The sequence below is a fragment of the Somniosus microcephalus genome, chromosome 5 (assembly GCF_052327205.1).
Source record: "Somniosus microcephalus isolate GS21.2 chromosome 5, FLI_Smic_1.0, whole genome shotgun sequence".
Lineage (NCBI taxonomy): Eukaryota > Metazoa > Chordata > Chondrichthyes > Squaliformes > Somniosidae > Somniosus > Somniosus microcephalus.
In genome coordinates, this window is record NC_140991.1 from 142,447,726 (window position 1) to 142,465,573 (window position 17,848).

General features: G+C 44.3%; 1 protein-coding gene across 5 annotated transcripts in view; it reads right to left on the reverse strand.

Moving 5' to 3' along the window:
* The window catches only part of sgce (sarcoglycan, epsilon), a 103,260-nt gene that overhangs the window by 53,806 nt on the left and 31,606 nt on the right, over positions 1-17,848 (reverse strand). For all 5 annotated transcript variants that reach the window (XR_015078432.1, XM_085988301.1, XM_085988300.1 and 2 more), the window contains one exon: positions 4,964-5,036. Coding sequence is in view for 4 of the 5 variants with exons in the window: in XM_085988301.1 (XP_085844427.1) it covers positions 4,964-5,036 (73 nt within the window). In the remaining variant the exon portion in view is untranslated. The remainder of the gene's footprint in view (positions 1-4,963; positions 5,037-17,848) is intronic.

Consider the following 17,848-nt stretch of genomic DNA (forward strand, 5'->3'; position numbering starts at 1 on the left):
TAGGACTCACCTGGACCTGATGGCTTACATCCTAGGGTCTTGAGGGAAGTGGCAGTAGGGATTGTGGATGCATTAGTAATAATTTTCCAAAACTCCCTGGACTCAGCAAAGGTCCCGGCAGACTGGAAAACTGCTAATGTAACACCCTTATTTAAAAAGGGCAGTAGACAGAAGGCTGGAAACTATAGACCGGTTAGCCTAACATCTGTGGTAGGTAAAATTTTGGAGTCCATTATTAAGGAGACAGTAACAGGACATTTGGATAATCATAATTTAATAGGACAAAGTCAGCATGGTTTTATGAAGGGGAAGTCATGTTTGACAAATTTGCTGGAGTTCTTTGAGGAAGTAACATATAGGGTGGATAAAGGGGAACCAGTGGACGTAGTGTATTTAGACTTCCAAAAGGCATTTGACAAGGTGCAACACAAGATTATTGCTTAAGATAAAAAATCACGGGATTGGGGGTAATATTCTGGCATGGATAGAGGATTGGCTATCTAACAGAAGGCAGAGAGTTGGGATAAATGGTTCATTCTCAGACTGGCAATCAGTAACTAGTGGTGTTCCGCAGGGGTCAGTGCTGGGTCCCCAACTCTTTACAATCTATATTAACGATTTGGAGGAGGGGACCGAGTGTAACATATCAAAGTTTGCAGATGATACTAAGATGGGAGGGAAAGTAGTGAGTGAGGAGGACATAAAAAACCTGCAAGGGGACATAGACAGGCTAAGTAAGTGGGCAGAGATTTGGCAGATGGAATACAATACTGGAAAGTGTGAGGTTATGCACTTTGGCAGGAAAAATCGTAGAGCAAGTTATTATCTTAATGGCAAGAAACTGGAAAGTACTGAAATACAAAAGGGATCTGGGGGTCCTGGTGCACGAAACTCAAAAGGTTAGTATGCAGGTGCAGCAAGTGATTAAGAAGGCCAATGGAATGTTGGCTTTCATTGCTAGGGGGATAGAATATAAAAATAGGGAGGTATTGCTTCAGTTGTACAAGGTATTGGTGAGACCGCACCTGGAATACTGCATACAGTTTTGGTGTCCATACTTAAGAAAGGACATACTTGCTCTCGAGTCAGTACAAAGAAGGTTCACTCGGTTAATCCCGGGGATGAGGGGATGGACATATGAGGAGAGGTTGAGTAGATTGGGACTCTACTCATTGGAGTTCAGAAGAATGAGAGGCGATCTTATTGAAACATATAAGATTGTGAAGGGGTTGGATCGGGTGGGTGCGGGGAGGATGTTCCCGATGATGGGTGAAACTAGAACTAGGGGGCATAGTCTTAGAATAAGGGGCTGCTCCTTCAAAACAGAGGAGGAGGAACTACTTCACTCAGAGGGTGGTAGGTCCATGGAATATGCTGCCCCAAAAAGCTATAGAAGCTACATCATTACATAAATTTAAAACAGAAATAGACAGTTTCCTAGAAGTAAAGGGAATTAAGGGTTACGGGGAGCGGGCAGGAATTTGGACATGAGTCTAGGTTCGGATCGGACATGGCCCTGTGGGTAGCGGAGCGGGCCCAGGGGCCGTGTAGCCTGATCCTGCTCCTATTTCGTGTGTCTGATTCTGTTAGATTCAGGAGATGGTTCTGTGATAGTAGATTGGCAGTTAGGATCAGATCAGCCATGATCTTATTGAATGGCGGAGCAGGCTCGAGGGGCCGATTGGCCTACTCCTGCTCCTATTTCTTATCTATATATATATAAACGAGTCGATCTGTCTGTCCTCACGTGTGCGTCTGTCCGGCTATGCGCTCGAAAGTTATAGAGCGTACCTACGCGCGCGTTACCTCCAAAGAAAGCTTACGCTTCCGGGACGCTCGTAAGCGTATTTCCTTTTCGGTCGGACGAAAATTGTTCGCGCCTTATGCAAAAAACCTTCAAAATTAAACTCATTATCTGCTACTTAGCATTGATTGACTGACGTCAAGGTTCGACCAATCCTGTGCCGTCACGATTGACCAATCCTACAGTACGGTCCCCTGATGGTTGGCCAATCGGGGTGTGTGCGTGTGTGTGTGTGTGTGTGTGTGTGTGTGTGTGTGTGTGTGTGTGCGGGACTAATCGTTTTCATCTCAGGGATGTGGCAGCCATTGTTTCACTGCCATTACTTCAGCTTCCAGCTCAAACTACTTTGATCATCCAGCTTTGAAAAAGTTAGTATCTCTTTTAAAAATAACATAAGATTTACCAAAAACGTTTTATAAGTACTTTCACTTTCATCTTTCAAGGTATTAAAAGGTAGAAATGTTGCCCAGCAGCAGATTCACACAGGGAGAGAGAGACAGGGCCTGAAAGCCTGGGACTCGATTTAAAAGGTTGCCCGGCACCAGATTCACAGAGGGACAGAGGCCCCAAAGCCTCGCACTCGATTTAAACCGCCCGGCCCAAAACAGCCCTGGCAAAGCCGGGCTCCCCCCAGCTAGTGTTCTTATATATCTATATATACACAAATAATCTGGAGGCTAATTTTGTTATGGTTTGTACCTGGGGAACACTTATTCCCCAGTTCAAACTGCAGGGCATGGGGTGGAGACTCACAATATTGGATCTCTCGCCTCTTTACATTGCGGTAGGAGTTTCGAGTGAACCATAGCCATTGAAACAAGGCAAGGCAAGGGAGGCCTGGAAAGGTCCAACGCCTGCAGCTGCACCTGTCTTCTTGCACCTATTTCTCAGGACAAGGCAGGCAGGCCTGCACCAGTGATACGACCAAGCCATTCACAGAACCTGATCCCCAAATTTAGACAAGGTGAGGCAAGGCACGACACAATTCAGGAGGGGTAGCAGAATGGAGATAGTTGGCCTTAGCATGTAACTATGTGTGAGGGGGTTACAGTTTTGTATAGACTTTTGAGAAGTTAGGACTTTTTTTTTTATTAGACATGAAAAGGTTAAGAGATGACCTAATAGAAATCTTCACGATAATGGAGGGTTATGATCAGTTAAATATTGATAAAGAGGACACAAATTTAAGATAATTCTCAAAATTAAAGAGGTCAGAAAAAAATATATTTACACAGAGGGTAGTTAGAAATATGACATTTTCTACCGCAGACTGGTGTTGACGCAGAGTCCAAATATTCGTCAACGGGAATTAGATAGTTGCTTGAAAAAAAGAGGTCTACTAAATGCTATGAGAAGTGAGCAACTAATTTAGCATGGAGCAGAAATCAAACCTGGGAGCTTTAAGTGTGAATGGCTCAGTTTCACCCACATAGCCATCATTCTTTAGAGCTGAATTCAGTCACTTTATATAAAAGACAGATTCGTTCGATGGGTTTGAGCAGTTCGATCAGTACAGAGACAGTCGAACAGGCAGAGAATTGAAACAGCAGTCAGTGAATTGAAGTCAGCAGTACAGTTCGGACAGACACAGAAAAAGGCACAGCTCATTCGAAAGACATCAGCCTCGGGACAACAGAAGGAGAACGGAAGAAATCGCAGCAACCAAGGGCCCCACGAAACAAACAGCCAACAATATTACCAACAACTAGGTAATATTGGGCCACCACAACCAACAAGAAACCAACCTGGACGAAACCGAAGATCTGCAAGTTTTCCCCACTCTACAAACTATTCCTGTGTTTGGTGAGCATTTCCTGGTCCTCTGGAATTCAACCTAGTTAGTATAGTGGGATTGGGAGGGGTAAGGTAATTTTATCTATTGTCATTCTCCCTCGCATATTCTGAAGTGTTCCCCCTTTTAGAGTGATAAGATTTATTGTGTATATTTTCTTGCCTCAATTAAAATCCAAGTTCTTTTCACCAACTCAGTTGTCTGTTGCAATTTCATTACAACCCCCAAATAAGTCCAGGTCTAGAACCAAGGGAGTGGGAGCGATTCGAACCACTCAAAGAAGTCAGAGGGGAAGCTGACACACACACCACCCCCTACAGAATGGGCCCTACAGATTGTTCACCAAGTGAAATAGTTCTCATTGATTGAATTAAGTTTCCTCCAAAGATATTGGATATGTCTGAAACCATAAAAGCCCAAAGCAGGGGAGTAGGGGGGGGTTAACTGTAATTTAGCAAAACTGATCTTCTGCTTCAACTTTTAAAATGATTTTCTCCAATAACAACACAAAGTTTTGTTTAATTATTTCTCAGGATGTGGGTGTCACTGGCAAGGTGAACATTTATTGCCCATCCCTAGATACCTTAACCACTGAGTGGCTTGCTCAACCACTCTGGAGGGCTATTAAGAGTCTACCGCATTGGTGTGGAACTGGAGTCACGTATAGGCCATACCGAGGATGGACGGCAGGTAACCTTTCCAAAAGGACATGAGTGAATCATTTTGCTTTTTGTGATAATCCACTTTTACTGATACCAGCTTTGTTTTTTGCACTTCTGTTTTGCTTTGCAGCAAATCATCTTTTTAAATTTATTTTGTGACCAGTACACTGCTTTGTTTTGTTTGCCTCTATTATTCATAAACTTCAAAACAGATGAATGGGAGTTTTCATTACACATAACACAGAGGAAATCTGCCTCCAAATTCTCGTTGTTGATGCCTATTTTCCCTTTGTTTCTCCCTGTTCCTCTTCACTTCCTTAGTTTCTGATGTAACTTCAGTTTTAATTTTTCATCTCCTAGGGCAAAGACATCAGCTTGTTTTTTGTAAGATAACTTCCTTCAATAAAGGTGGTGTTTTGAAAACTGCCTTGTGAGCAGTAGGCCATTTTTAAAATTTTCTTTGTAATGGCTCCACAATGGGATTTGGCCAGAAAAAACTATAAGGACAGATGTACCCAAAGCTGGCTCTTGTAGTTGCTGTGAGTGGAGAAATAGGGTATGAAAGTTCTACACCCAAAACGTTAACCTGTCTCTTGTCTTTACCGATGCTGACGCAAGCTGAGTCTTTACACCATGTTTTGTTTTTATTCCAAAGACATTACCTTCACTACATAAAACAGTAAAAATGTAAAATGCATAACTCACCAGCTGAAGCCATGATGTTGACAACCAAAGTATGCCTTGCAGTTTCATATGTTCGTCTATTATAAGCAGTGATCTGACAAAAGAAAAGTATAAACAGTAAATCAACAAATGATAAATGTATACCAATTAAAAGTTAACATGCCTATAACAATATGTAAAATCCTACACTATTACTGTGCGAATTGTATATGTGCCTGCTGTGCTGCATATCATAAATGGAAACTAAATCAATGTGTTTGGAGCAGTGAAATAGAGTAATGAAAAATTTATTTACAATGAAAATGTAATGGACACCTATATCATGTATTTTGTTCTGTAATCAAAGGAGAGATAAGAATTGTGGGAAGTCACGTTCAAATATTATGCAGTACTTTCACTATCAGTAAACAGATTATTTTACTAGGTGTAGCTTCCCCTTGTGGTGGGGAAGTGTAATGCCAGTCATGGGCAAGGAAACACAAGCAAGTTGTGAAGAACACAAGCAAGTTCCAACTGAAAGCTTGGTACAGGAAACTTTCGTTTAAATGGAGGTTAAATCTCCGGAATGCTCTATCCACCGGCAAAATTCAGGAGTCGGTTCAGATAACTTTTTTTACTTTTCGTTGCTTTTTTTCTCCATTCCTGGCTCTGCAAGCGTCTAGCTGAAGCTGTTGCTTAGCTACAGAGACGCTTGCAAGCTGCGCCGACTGTTTTGAAGCTGTTGCTAAGCAACAGGGTTTGTTGCTAGATACGGAGCTCAGAAGCTCCGTATGTTTTAACATTAGCGCTGGTTTCTCCGGCAGTGTTGATCGACCGGCACCAGCTCGGTCCCGTCAATGCCGGATACCAGAAAGTTTCCTGTACTTTGTTTCCTTTTCTGTGGATTGGATAGGCTCATAAATACGGTTTAGTCTTTGAAATGTAAGGTATAAATGTATGCTTTCCAACAAGATGGAGATGATTTCTGTGGGTGGAATTATATTACTTTAAACAAGTGAATATTTAAACAAGAACCACAGCAGCACTTGGTACATGTAGTTTATAACATAGAAACATAGAAGACAGGAGTAGGAGTAGGCCAGTCGGCCCCTCGAGCCTGCTCTGCCATTCAATGAGATCATGGTTGATCATCCAAGTTCAGTACCCTGTCCCTGCCTTCTCCCCATAGCCCTTGATCCTTTTAGCCTTAAGAAATATATCTAACTCCTCCTTGAATATATTTAATGAATTGGCCTCCACTGCCTTCTGTGGTAGAGAATTCCACAGGTTCACCACTCTCTGGGTGAAGAAATTCCTCCTCATCTCTGTCCTAAATGGCTTACCCCTTATCCTTAGGCTGTGACCCCTGGTTCTGGACACCCCGGCCATCAGGAACATCCTTCCTGCATCTAGCCTGTCTGGTCCTGTTAGAATTTTATAAGTTTCAATGAGATCCCCTCTCATTCTTCTAAACTACAGCGAGCATAAGCCCAATCGACCCAATCTCTCCTCATATGTCATTCCTGCCATCCCAGGTATCAGTCTGGTGAATCTTCGCTGCACTCCCCCCATAGCAAGAACACCCTTCCTCAGATAAGGCGACAAAAACTGCACACAATACTCAGTGTGGTCTCACCAAGGCCCTGTACAACTGCAGCAAGACATCCTTGTTCTTGTACTCGAACCCTCTCGCTACGAAGGCCAACATACCATTTGCCTTCTTAATCGCCTGCTGCACCTACATGCGACTGATGCACAAGGACACGCAGGTCTCGTTGCACTTCCCCTTCTCCCAATCTATTGCCGTTCAGATAATAATCTGCCTTCCTGTTTTGCCATCAAAGTGGATAACCTCGCATTTATCCACATTATACTGCATCTGCCATGCTTCTGCCCAATCACCCAACCTGTCCAAATCATACTGGAGTTTCTCGGCATCCTCCTCACAGCACACACTCCCACCCAGCTTTGTGTCATCTGCAAACTTGGAGATATTACATCTAGTTCCCTCGTCTAGATCATTTATATATATTGTGAATAGCTGGGGTCCAAGGACTGATCCCTGCGGTACCCCACTAGTCACTGCCTGCCACTCGGAAAAAGACCAGTTTATTCCAACTCTTTGCTTCCTGTCTGCCAACCAGTTCTCTATCCAAGTCAGTACCTTGCACCCAATCCCATGTGCCTTAACTTTACACGCTAATCTCTTATGAGGAACTTTATCGATAGCCTTCTGAAAGCCCAAATACACCACATCCACTGGTTCTCCCTTATCTATTCTACCAGTTACATCCTCAAAAAATTCCAGTAGATTAGTCAAGCACGATTTACCTTTTGTAAATCCATGTTGACTTTGTCCGATCCTATCACTGTTTTCCAAGTGCTCTGCTATTACATCTTTTATAATGGACTCTAGCATTTTCCCCACTACCGATGTCAGGCTTACCGGTCCATAATTCCCCGTTTTCTCTCCACCACCTTTTTTGAAAAGTGGGGTAACATTAGCTACCCTCCAATCCATGGTAACTGTTCCAGAGTCTATCGAATTTTGGAAGATGACCAGCAATGCATCTACTATTTCTAGGGCCACTTCCTTAAGTACCCAAGGATGTAGATTATCAGGCCCTGGGGATTTATCGGCCTTCAATCCCGTCAATTTCCCTAACACCATTTCCCTACAAATACTGATTTCTTTCAGTTCTTCCCTCTCATTAGACCCTACGTTCCCCGATATCTCTGGGAGGTTATTTGTGTCCTCCTTTATGAAGACAGAACCAAAGTATGTATTTAACTGGTCTGCTATTTCTTTGTTCCCCATTATAAATTCCCCTGATTCTGACTGCAAGGGACCTACGCTTGACTTCACCAATCTTTTTCTCTTCACATATCTATAAAAGCTTTCACAGTCAGTTTTTATGTTCCCTGCAAGCTTACTCTCACTCTATTTTCCCCCTCTTAATTAATCCCTTTGTCCTCCTTTGTTGAATCCTAAACTGCTCCCAATCCTCAGGTTTACTGCTTTTTCTGGCCAATTTTTATGTCCTCTCCTTGGATCTTATGCTATCCCGAATTTTCCTTGTTAGCCACGGTTGAGTCACCTTTTTTGTTTTATTTTCATGCCAAACAGGGATGAACAAATTCTGTAGTTCATCCATGCGATCTTTGAATGTTTGCCATTGCCTATCCACCGTCAACCCTTTGAGTGACATTCCCCAATCAATCCTACCCAACTTGCGCCTCATACCATCGTAGTTTCCTTTATTTAAATTCAGGACCCTAGTCTCTGAGTCAACTACTTCACTCTCCATCTTAATGAAGAATTCTATCATATTATGATCGCTCCGACCCAAGGGGCCTCGCACAAGATTGCTAATTAATCCTTTCTCATTACATAATACCCAGTCTAAGATGGCCTGATCTCGAGTTGGTTCCTCGACATATTGGTCCAGGAAACCATCCCGTATACACTCCAGGAATTCCTCCTCCACAGTATTATTACTAATTTGGTTAGCCCCATCTATATGTAGATTAAAGTCACCCATGATAACTGCTGTGCCCTTATTGCACGTGTCTCTAATTTCCCGTTTAATGCCATCCCCAACCTCCGCATTACTGTTTGGGGGTCTGTATACCACTCCTACTAACGTTTTCTGCCCCTTGGTATTTCTCAGTTCTACCCATACAGATTCCACATCATCAGAGCTAATATCCTTTCTTTCAATTGTGTTAATCCCCTCTTTAACCAGCAATGCTACCCCACCCTTACAGTAGAGGACACTAAGAATATCCCAACACTGGACAAAGAGGGGGCTAAAGGGGGGGAGGAGCTAAACACGATCAAAGTCACTAAGGAAGTGGTACTCGGTAAAATAATGGGACTCAAGGCGGATAAATCACCTGGACCGGATGGCTTACATCCTAGGGTCTTGAGGGAAGTGGCGGTAGGGATTGTGGATGCATTGGTAATAATTTTCCAAAATTCCCTGGACTCGGCAAAGGTCCCGGCAGACTGGAAAACTGCTAATGTAACACCCTTATTTAAAAAGGGCAGTAGACAGAAGGCTGGAAACTATAGACCGGTTAGCCTAACATCTGTGGTAGGTAAAATTTTGGAGTCCATTATTAAGGAGACAGTAACAGGACATTTGGATAATCATAATTTAATAGGACAAAGTCAGCATGGTTTTATGAAGGGGAAGTCATGTTTGACAAATTTGCTGGAGTTTTTTGAGGAAGTAACATATAGGGTGGATAAAGGGGAACCAGTGGACGTAGTGTATTTAGACTTCCAAAAGGCATTTGACAAGGTGCCAACAAAAGATTATTGCTTAAGATAAAAAAAATTACGGGTTTGGGGGTAATATTCTGGCATGGATAGAGGATTGGCTATCTAACAGAAGGCAGAGAGTTGGGATAAATGGTTCATTCTCAGACTGGCAATCAGTAACTAGTGGTGTTCCGCAGGGGTCGGTGCTGGGTCCCCAACTCTTTACAATCTATATTAACGATTTGGAGGAGGGGACCGAGTGTAACATATCAAAGTTTGCAGATGATACTAAGATGGGAGGGAAAGTAGTGAGTGAGGAGGACATAAAAAACCTGCAAGGGGACATAGACAGGCTAAGTAAGTGGGCAGAGATTTGGCAGATGGAATACAATACTGGAAAGTGTGAGGTTATGCACTTTGGCAGGAAAAATCGTAGAGCAAGTTATTATCTTAATGGCAAGAAACTGGAAAGTACTGAAGTACAAAGGGATCTGGGGGTCCTGGTGCACAAAACTCAAAAGGTTAGTATGCAGGTGCAGCAAGTGATTAAGAAGGCCAATGGAATGTTGGCTTTCATTGCTAGGGGGATAGAATATAAAAATAGGGAGGTATTGCTTCAGTTGTACAAGGTATTGGTGAGACCGCACCTGGAATACTGCATACAGTTTTGGTGTCCATACTTAAGAAAGGACATACTTGCTCTCGAGTCAGTACAAAGAAGGTTCACTCGGTTAATCCCGGGGATGAGGGGATGGACATATGAGGAGAGGTTGAGTAGATTGGGACTCTACTCATTGGAGTTCAGAAGAATGAGAGGCGATCTTATTGAAACATATAAGATTGTGAAGGGGTTGGATCGGGTGGGTGCGGGGAGGATGTTCCCGATGATGGGTGAAACTAGAACTAGGGGGCATAGTCTTAGAATAAGGGGCTGCTCTTTCAAAACTGAGATGAGGAGGAACTACTTCACTCAGAGGGTGGTAGGTCCATGGAATATGCTGCCCCAAAAAGCTGTAGAAGCTACATCATTACATAAATTTAAAACAGAAATAGACAGTTTCCTAGAAGTAAAGGGAATTAAGGGTTACGGGGAGCGGGCAGGAATTTGGACATGAGTCTAGGTTCGGATCGGACATGGCCCTGTGGGTAGCGGAGCGGGCCCAGGGGCCGTGTAGCCTGATCCTGCTCCTATTTCGTGTGTCTAATTCTGTTAGATTCAGGAGATGGTTCTGTGATAGTAGATTGGCGGTTAGGATCAGATCAGCCATGATCTTATTGAATGGCAGAGCAGGCTCGAGCGGCCGATTGGCCTACTCCTCCTATTTCTTATGTTCTTATGTACCTCCTTTTCCTTTTTGCCTATCTTTCCTGAATATTGAATACCCCTGGATGTTGAGTTCCCAGCCTTGACCACCCTGGATCCATGTTTCCGTAATCCCAATCATATCACATCTGTTTACCTCTATTTGCGCAGCTAATTCATCCACCTTATTACGAATGCTACTCGCATTAAGACACAAGGCCTTCAGGCTTGTTTTTTTAACATTCTTACACCTTATAGAATTATTTACTGTGGCCATGTTTGATTTAAACCCTTGATTTATCTGACTGCCACCTTTGTTTTTCTCCTTCCTGTCTTTTGCTTCTATCCTTGTTTCCCTTTCCTCTGTCTCCCTGCTCAGGTTCCCAACCCCCTGCCATTTTAGTTTAAACCCACCCCAGAGCACTAACAAACACTCCCCCCTAGGACATCGGTCCCGGTCCTGCCCAGGTGCAAACCGTCCGGTTTGTACTGGTCCCACCTCCCCCAGAACCAGTTCCAATGTCCCAGGAATTTGAATCCCTCCCCCTGGCACCATTCCTCTAGCCACGTATTCATCTGAAATATCCTTCTATTTCTACTCTGACTAGCACGTGGCACTGGTAGAAATCCTGAGATTACTACCTTTGAGGTCCTATTTTTTAAATTTACCTCCTAACTCCCTATATTCAGCTTTTAGGACCTCATCCCATTTTTTACCTATGTCGTTGGTACCTATATGCACCACGACAACTGGCTGTTCACCCTCCCCTTCCAAAATGTTCTGCAGCCGCTCTGAGACATTCTTGACCCTTGCACCAGGGAGGCAACACACCATCCTGAAGTCACGTTTGCGGCTGCAGAAACGCCCATCTATTCCCCTTTCAATTGAATCCCCTATTACTATAGCTCTCCCGCTCGTTTTTCTCCCATCCTGTGCAGCAGAACCACCCATGGTGCCAGGAAGTTGGCTGCTGCTGCTTTCCCCTGGTAAGCCATCCTCCCCAACAATATCCAAAGCGGTATATCTGTCTGAGAGGGGGATGGCCACAGGGGATCCCTGCACTACCTGCCTGCGCCTACTGATGCAACTATGCTGTTATGATGACCTTTAAGCAATATTTGGTAATCCCCTTCCCAAAGGACTGAGAAAAAGATTTGATGCATTATTGGTGTACGAATGTTACATTATATTTATATTTTCTGCATAGCTACTGCAAATAAATCCAATTAATTAAATTTCAGAATTCTAGGAAGGGAAGAGTCAGAGATGGACGATGTAAAGGTAAGAAAGGGGCGATAAATTGATGCAAAATTAATGAAATTCTCTAGCTCAGGGCAAGAGCAGGAAGCAGCACAAACAGTCATCAATGTCATGGGCTAAGAGTTCACGGAGAGGGCCCGAGTAGGATCAGACCAATTGTTTCAGCCTGACTTACTGAATTTATTTCCTCTTATTTCGACTCTAGCCCTTCTTCCCGCCCAGTCCCTACCCACCTACACCTAAACTCTTCTGATGCTGTCTGTCAGTTTAACAGATTCCTTTTTTTTTAAGCTGCAACTCCTGTTCATTATGGGTGTACACCTCCATCCCTCACCAGGATGATCTGCAATTCTACACTTCTTCAGCTTAGTGGCCTGACGAGTCCCCATCCACCTCCAACCTTCTCTGCCTGGATCAACGTGTTCTCACATTGAACAACTTTTCCTTTAACTCCACTCATTTCTTCTAAATAAAAGGTGTCACTATGGGAACCTGCATAGTTTTTAGCAATGCCTCTATTTTTGTAGGATATGTTGAACACTCTTTGATCCAGTGCTAGTCAGGCCCCCTCTTTGACCTCTTTTTCCATTAAATTAATGACTGTCAGTGCTACATCTTGATTGCGCCTGATCTATAGAATTTCATCAATTTTGCATCAAATTTCCATCCCCTCCCTTACCTTTATGTGGGCCACCTCTGATTCTTCCTTTGCCCTCCTAAACTTCTCTATCTCTGGGAATCTGCTTTCCACTGCCATCTATTAGAAGCCCACCAACTCCCATAACTGGATTATACTTCTTTCCACTCTGCTTCCTGTAGGGACTCTTTTCCTTTTCCCTAGTTTCTGCATCTCTGTCGCAACTGCTCTGATGATACCACCTTCCATAGCAGAGCTTCTGAAATGTTCTCCTTTTTCCCTCAGCTGAGTATTGCTCTCTACCGAAGTAAGTAGCACCCTTGACCGAGTCAATCCATCCGATTTCCCATACATCTGCCCTCTCTTCCCGCCCCACCCCAAGAGAATCATGAAAGGGTCACCCTTGTTCTCACCTTCTAACCCACCAGCTTCTGTATTTGACAGATCATCTTCCATCATTTCTGACACCTCCAGCATGATCTCACTACCAATAACATCTTTCCCTCCTCTCTCATTTTCTAAAGGGACCATTCCCTCTGTGATACCCTGGTTAACTCTTCCATCACCCCTACCATCTCCTCCCCCTGGCATCTTCCTATTCAAGCGCTGGAGATGCAACACCTGCCCGCTTATCTCCTCCCACACCGCAGTTCAGGGTATTAAATACTCCTTCCAGGTGAGACAGCAATTTACATGCATTTCCTCCAACCTTGGATACTGTATCTGCTGTACACGGTGTGGTCTCTGCTACACTAGGGAGATTAAACACAGGTCAGGTAGCTGCTTTGCTAGACACATCTACTCTGTCCGCAAGCGCGACCCCAAGCTCCCTGTCGTATGCCCTTCAATTCCCCATCCCACTCCTGTCTTTGGCCTTCTAAGCTATTCCAATAAAGCTCTACGCAAGCTCATGGAACAGCATTCTTTTTCTATTAGGCACAATGCAGCCCTCTGGTCTTGATACTGACTTTAATAATTTCAGATCTTAACTACAACTCCCATCTACTCTCTGGCATGAAGTGCTGCCAATGTAGAATGGGTGTGCCACCATTTCTGGGAATAGGAGAAGAGGAGGGTTGCTGCTTTGATTGGGAACACTGTGGGTTGGCCTACACCCTTGATATCTTCCTGCTTTTTTCTTCTACCAAGTTCCTGGGCCACTGTGCTTTTCCATTTTTTCATGCTTCCCTTTCGCCTGCCTATCTCTCATTCTTCTAGCTATTCACACACTCTTTTATGCTTCGTATCTGTCTTTTATTATCTATCCAGAGAATCACCTACAACGGCTTCTCTTCCCGATCCCGCACCGATACCTCTGGTGTCCCCCAAGGATCTATCCTTGACCCCCTCCTAATTCTCATCTGCATGATACCCTCGGTGACATCATCCGAAAATACACCGTCAGTTTCCACATGTGCGCTGACGACACCCAGCTCTACCTCACCACCACCTCTCTCAATCCCTCCACTGTCGCTAAATTGTCAGACTGCTTGTCTGACATCCAGTACTGGATGAGCAGAAATTTCCTCCAATTAAATATTGGGAAGACCGAAGCCATTGTCTTCAGTTCCCGCTACAAACTCTGTTCCCAAGCCACCGACTCCATCCCTCCCCCTGGCAACTGTTTGAAACTGAAACAGACTGTTCGCAACCTTGGTGTCATATCTGACCCCGAGATAAGCTTCCAACCACATATATATGCTTGAACTGTATAAAACACTAGTTAGGCCACAGCTCGAGTACTGTGTACAGTTCTGGTCACCACATTACAGGAAAGGTGTGATTGCACTAGAGAGGGCACAGAGGTGATTTACAAGGATGTTGCCAGGACTGGAGAATTTTAGCTATGAGGAAAGATTGGATAGGCTGGGATTATTTTCTTTGGAACAGAGCAGACTGAGGGGAGACTTGATTGAGGTGTATAAAATTATGAGGGGCCTAGATAAAGTGGATAGGAAGGACCGATTCCCCTTCGCAGAGAGGTCAATAACCACGGGCATAGATTTAAAGTAATTGGTAGTAGGATTAGAGGGGAGTTGAGAACTTTTTGCACCCAGAGGGTGGTGGGGGCCTGGAACACTCTGCCTGAAAGAGTGGTAGAGGCAGAAACGCTCATCACATTTAAAAAGTACCTGGATATGCACTTGAAGGGCCGTAACCTACAAGGCTACGGACCAAGTGCTGGAAAGTGGGATTAGGTTGGGCAGCTCTTTTTTGGCTGGCACAGACATGATGGGTCAAATGGCCTCCTTCTGTGCAGTAAATTTCTATGATTCTATATCTGCACCATCACTAAGACCACCTATTTCCACCTCCGGAACATCGCCCGACTCAACCCCGCCTCAGCTCACCTGCTGCTGAAACCCTTTGTTACCTCTAGACTTGACTATTCCAACGCACTCCTGGCCAGCCTCCCACGTTCTAGTCTAAATAAACTTGAGGTCATCCAAAACTCTACTTCCCATGTCCTAACTCGCACCAAGTCCCGTTCACCAGTCTGCACAGAGCGGGATTAACCGGAGTGGACTTGAACAGTGTTTTATTTGGGAATGCGGAAAGAGTGGGAATTTGGAGAAGAGGGGGAAGGAGTTGTTGCTTTTTGCCTAAACTACTTATGTGTATTACAGGTAGATATTTAATTTCAGTACCCATAACTTAATCTAGACCAAGTAAGTAGTCAAGAAACTACACTGTAAACTAAGTTACCTAATTACAAATTTAATTACATTTAATTAAATAAAACAAGGTCATATCAGGATGGCAGTGCAGGTGGTGTGCCGCAACTGCAGCATGTGGGAGTTTGTGGAGAGCATTGTGATCCCGGACAACCACGTTTGCAGTAGGTGCCTGCATCTTGAGGAACTTCAGCTCAGAGTTTTTGAGCTGGAGTCTGAGGTGCAGACATTGCGGGGCATCAGGGATGGGGAGAGTTACCTGGACACAGTGATCCAGGAGGCAGTCACACCCCTTAGGTTAGGTAGTGGTACAGGTCTGGTTAGTGGTCAGGGACAGGAGGGTGTGACTGCAATTCAGGCAGGTAAGGAGACCCCAGGTGCAGTGCTGGAGGAGCCTCAGCCTTTGCCCTTGTCCAACAGGTGTGAGGTTTTTGCTGCCTGTGTGGATGAGGGAAAAGCCTGCAGGATGGATGAGCAAGCTGACCATAGCACCATGGTGCAGGAGGCCATTCAAGTGGGGGGAGTGAAAGGGAATGTAGTTGTGATAGGGGGCATATTGTCAGGGGGATAGATACTGTTCTCTGCAGCCGCGACCGAGAGTTCCAAAGGTTGTGTTGCCTGCCCGGTGCCAGGGTTAAAGACATCTCCTCACATCTGGAGGAGAACTTGGAGTGGGAGGGGGAGGATCCAGTTGTCACGGTCGACGTAGGAACCAACGACATCGGTAGAACTAGGAATGAGGTTCTGTTGAGGGAGTTTGAGGAGCTAAGATCCGAATTAAAAAGCAGAACCTGAAAGGTAATAATCTCTGGATTGTTACCTGAGCCATGCACAAATTGGCATAGGGGCAAACAGATTTGAGGTTTAAATGCGTGGCTCAAAGAGTGGTGTGGGAGGAAGGGGTTTCAGTTCATGGGGCACTGGCACCAGTACTGGGCAAAGAGGGAGCTGTTCTGTTGGGACGGGTTCCACTTAAACCAGGCTGGGACCAGTGTCCTGGCAAACCAAATAAATGGTTTAAAGCCCTGTCTACTGCCCAAATGAAGGAGGGGTGGGAGGATTCAGGAAAGAGTAAATTTAAAAGCAGCAAGAGAAATGTCAAGGCTCTAGAGCAGAGTAGAGTTTTGGGTAAAAATAAGTAGAGTGGGTCAGGAAGGGACAGAGAGAGTAACAAAGGTATAAGGCATCAGTGACTAAGGTGACATCAGGGAAAAATAGAAATAAGTCAAAGCTAAAGGCACTGTATCGGAATGCGCAAAGCATTCGCAACAAAATAGATGAATTAATAGCGCAGATAGAAATTAATAGGTTTGATCCAATAGCCATAACGGAGACGTGGTTGCAAAGTGGCCACGGTTCGGAACTAAATATTCCAGGATACTTAACTTTTAGAAGAGATAGGCAAAATGGAAAAGGAGGAGGGGTGGCCCTGATAATAAAGGATGGGATAAAGACAGTAGAGAGAAAGGATCTTAGCTCCGAAAATCAAGAAGTAGAATCAGTTTGGGTGGAGCTAAACAACAGCAGGGGGCAGAACACATTGGTGGGAGTTGTTTATCGGCCCCCAAGCAGTAGTTGTAATGTAGGGCAGAGCTTAAATCAGGAAATTAGAAGCGCATGTAACAAGGGTAATACAGTAATCATGGGGGACTTTAATCTACATATAGACTGGGCAAACCAAATTTGGAGTAATAGTGTGGAGGATGAATTCATGGCATGTATGCAAGATAGTTTTCTACATCAGTATGTTGAGGAGCCAACTAGGCAACAGGCTATTTTAGATCTAGTATTGTGCAATGAGAAAGGTTTAATTAATAACCTTGTAGTGAAGGGGACTTTAGGGAAGAGTGACTGTTATAAATCTCATCATTCATCAAGAAACTACTCGTGAAATAACGCTGGACGGCCAGCTGGTGGCGCCGTCCAAGGAGTATAAATACTCAGGCGTCGGCCCCAGCTTGCCAGGGACATTTTGTAAGACAAGGAACTAGTGAAGTACAACTAGACCTCCATGTTCTGAAACAAGTTGATTAAAGTCTTGCTTTACGCTCAAACCAAGTGCATAGTGAGTTTTATTACGTCAATTTAATCAACTTGATATCGACTCCATGCTTTGGGTGATTCGGGAACAGCCAGCTACGACTCGAACCGTAGAAGGGAACTCAGACAAGTAATCGATCCATCATGGAGAAACTACTCAGACCCGCCCGTCTCGACCTGGACCCGAATTCACTTACAGCCGCTAAGGTATGGAAACACTGGTATCGTACCTTTAGCAACTTCCTTGAGGAGTGTGGTGAGAATGTTCCTAACAAGTTATGAATGCTTGCTAATTATGTATCTCATGTGTTTGATTATATCGAAGACTGTGTAGACTAGGACGCCGCTATCCAAATACTACAGCAGCTATATGTCAAGTCCCCAAATGAAATATTTGCTCGGCACCTACTGGCCACAACTCGACAACAACCCGGGGAATCACTTGACGAATTCCTTCAGAAACTTCGCAGACTCAGCAAGGATTGTAATCTTAAAGCTGTTGCAGCTGAGCAGTACCAGGAGTTGTTAATTTGTGATTCCTTTATTAATGGGATTGCGTCTCCCTTCATACGTCAGCGTCTGTTGGAGAATAAAACCTTCAAGTTACAGGCTGCCTATGACCAGGCATGTTCTCTGGACTTAGAAAAGAGGAATGCAGACACCTATCTTTCACCACGTGCACGGGCTGCTGCTATCACTTTTAGTTACTCTTTCGATAGGCCTCGGGCAGAAGCCCTCATGGAT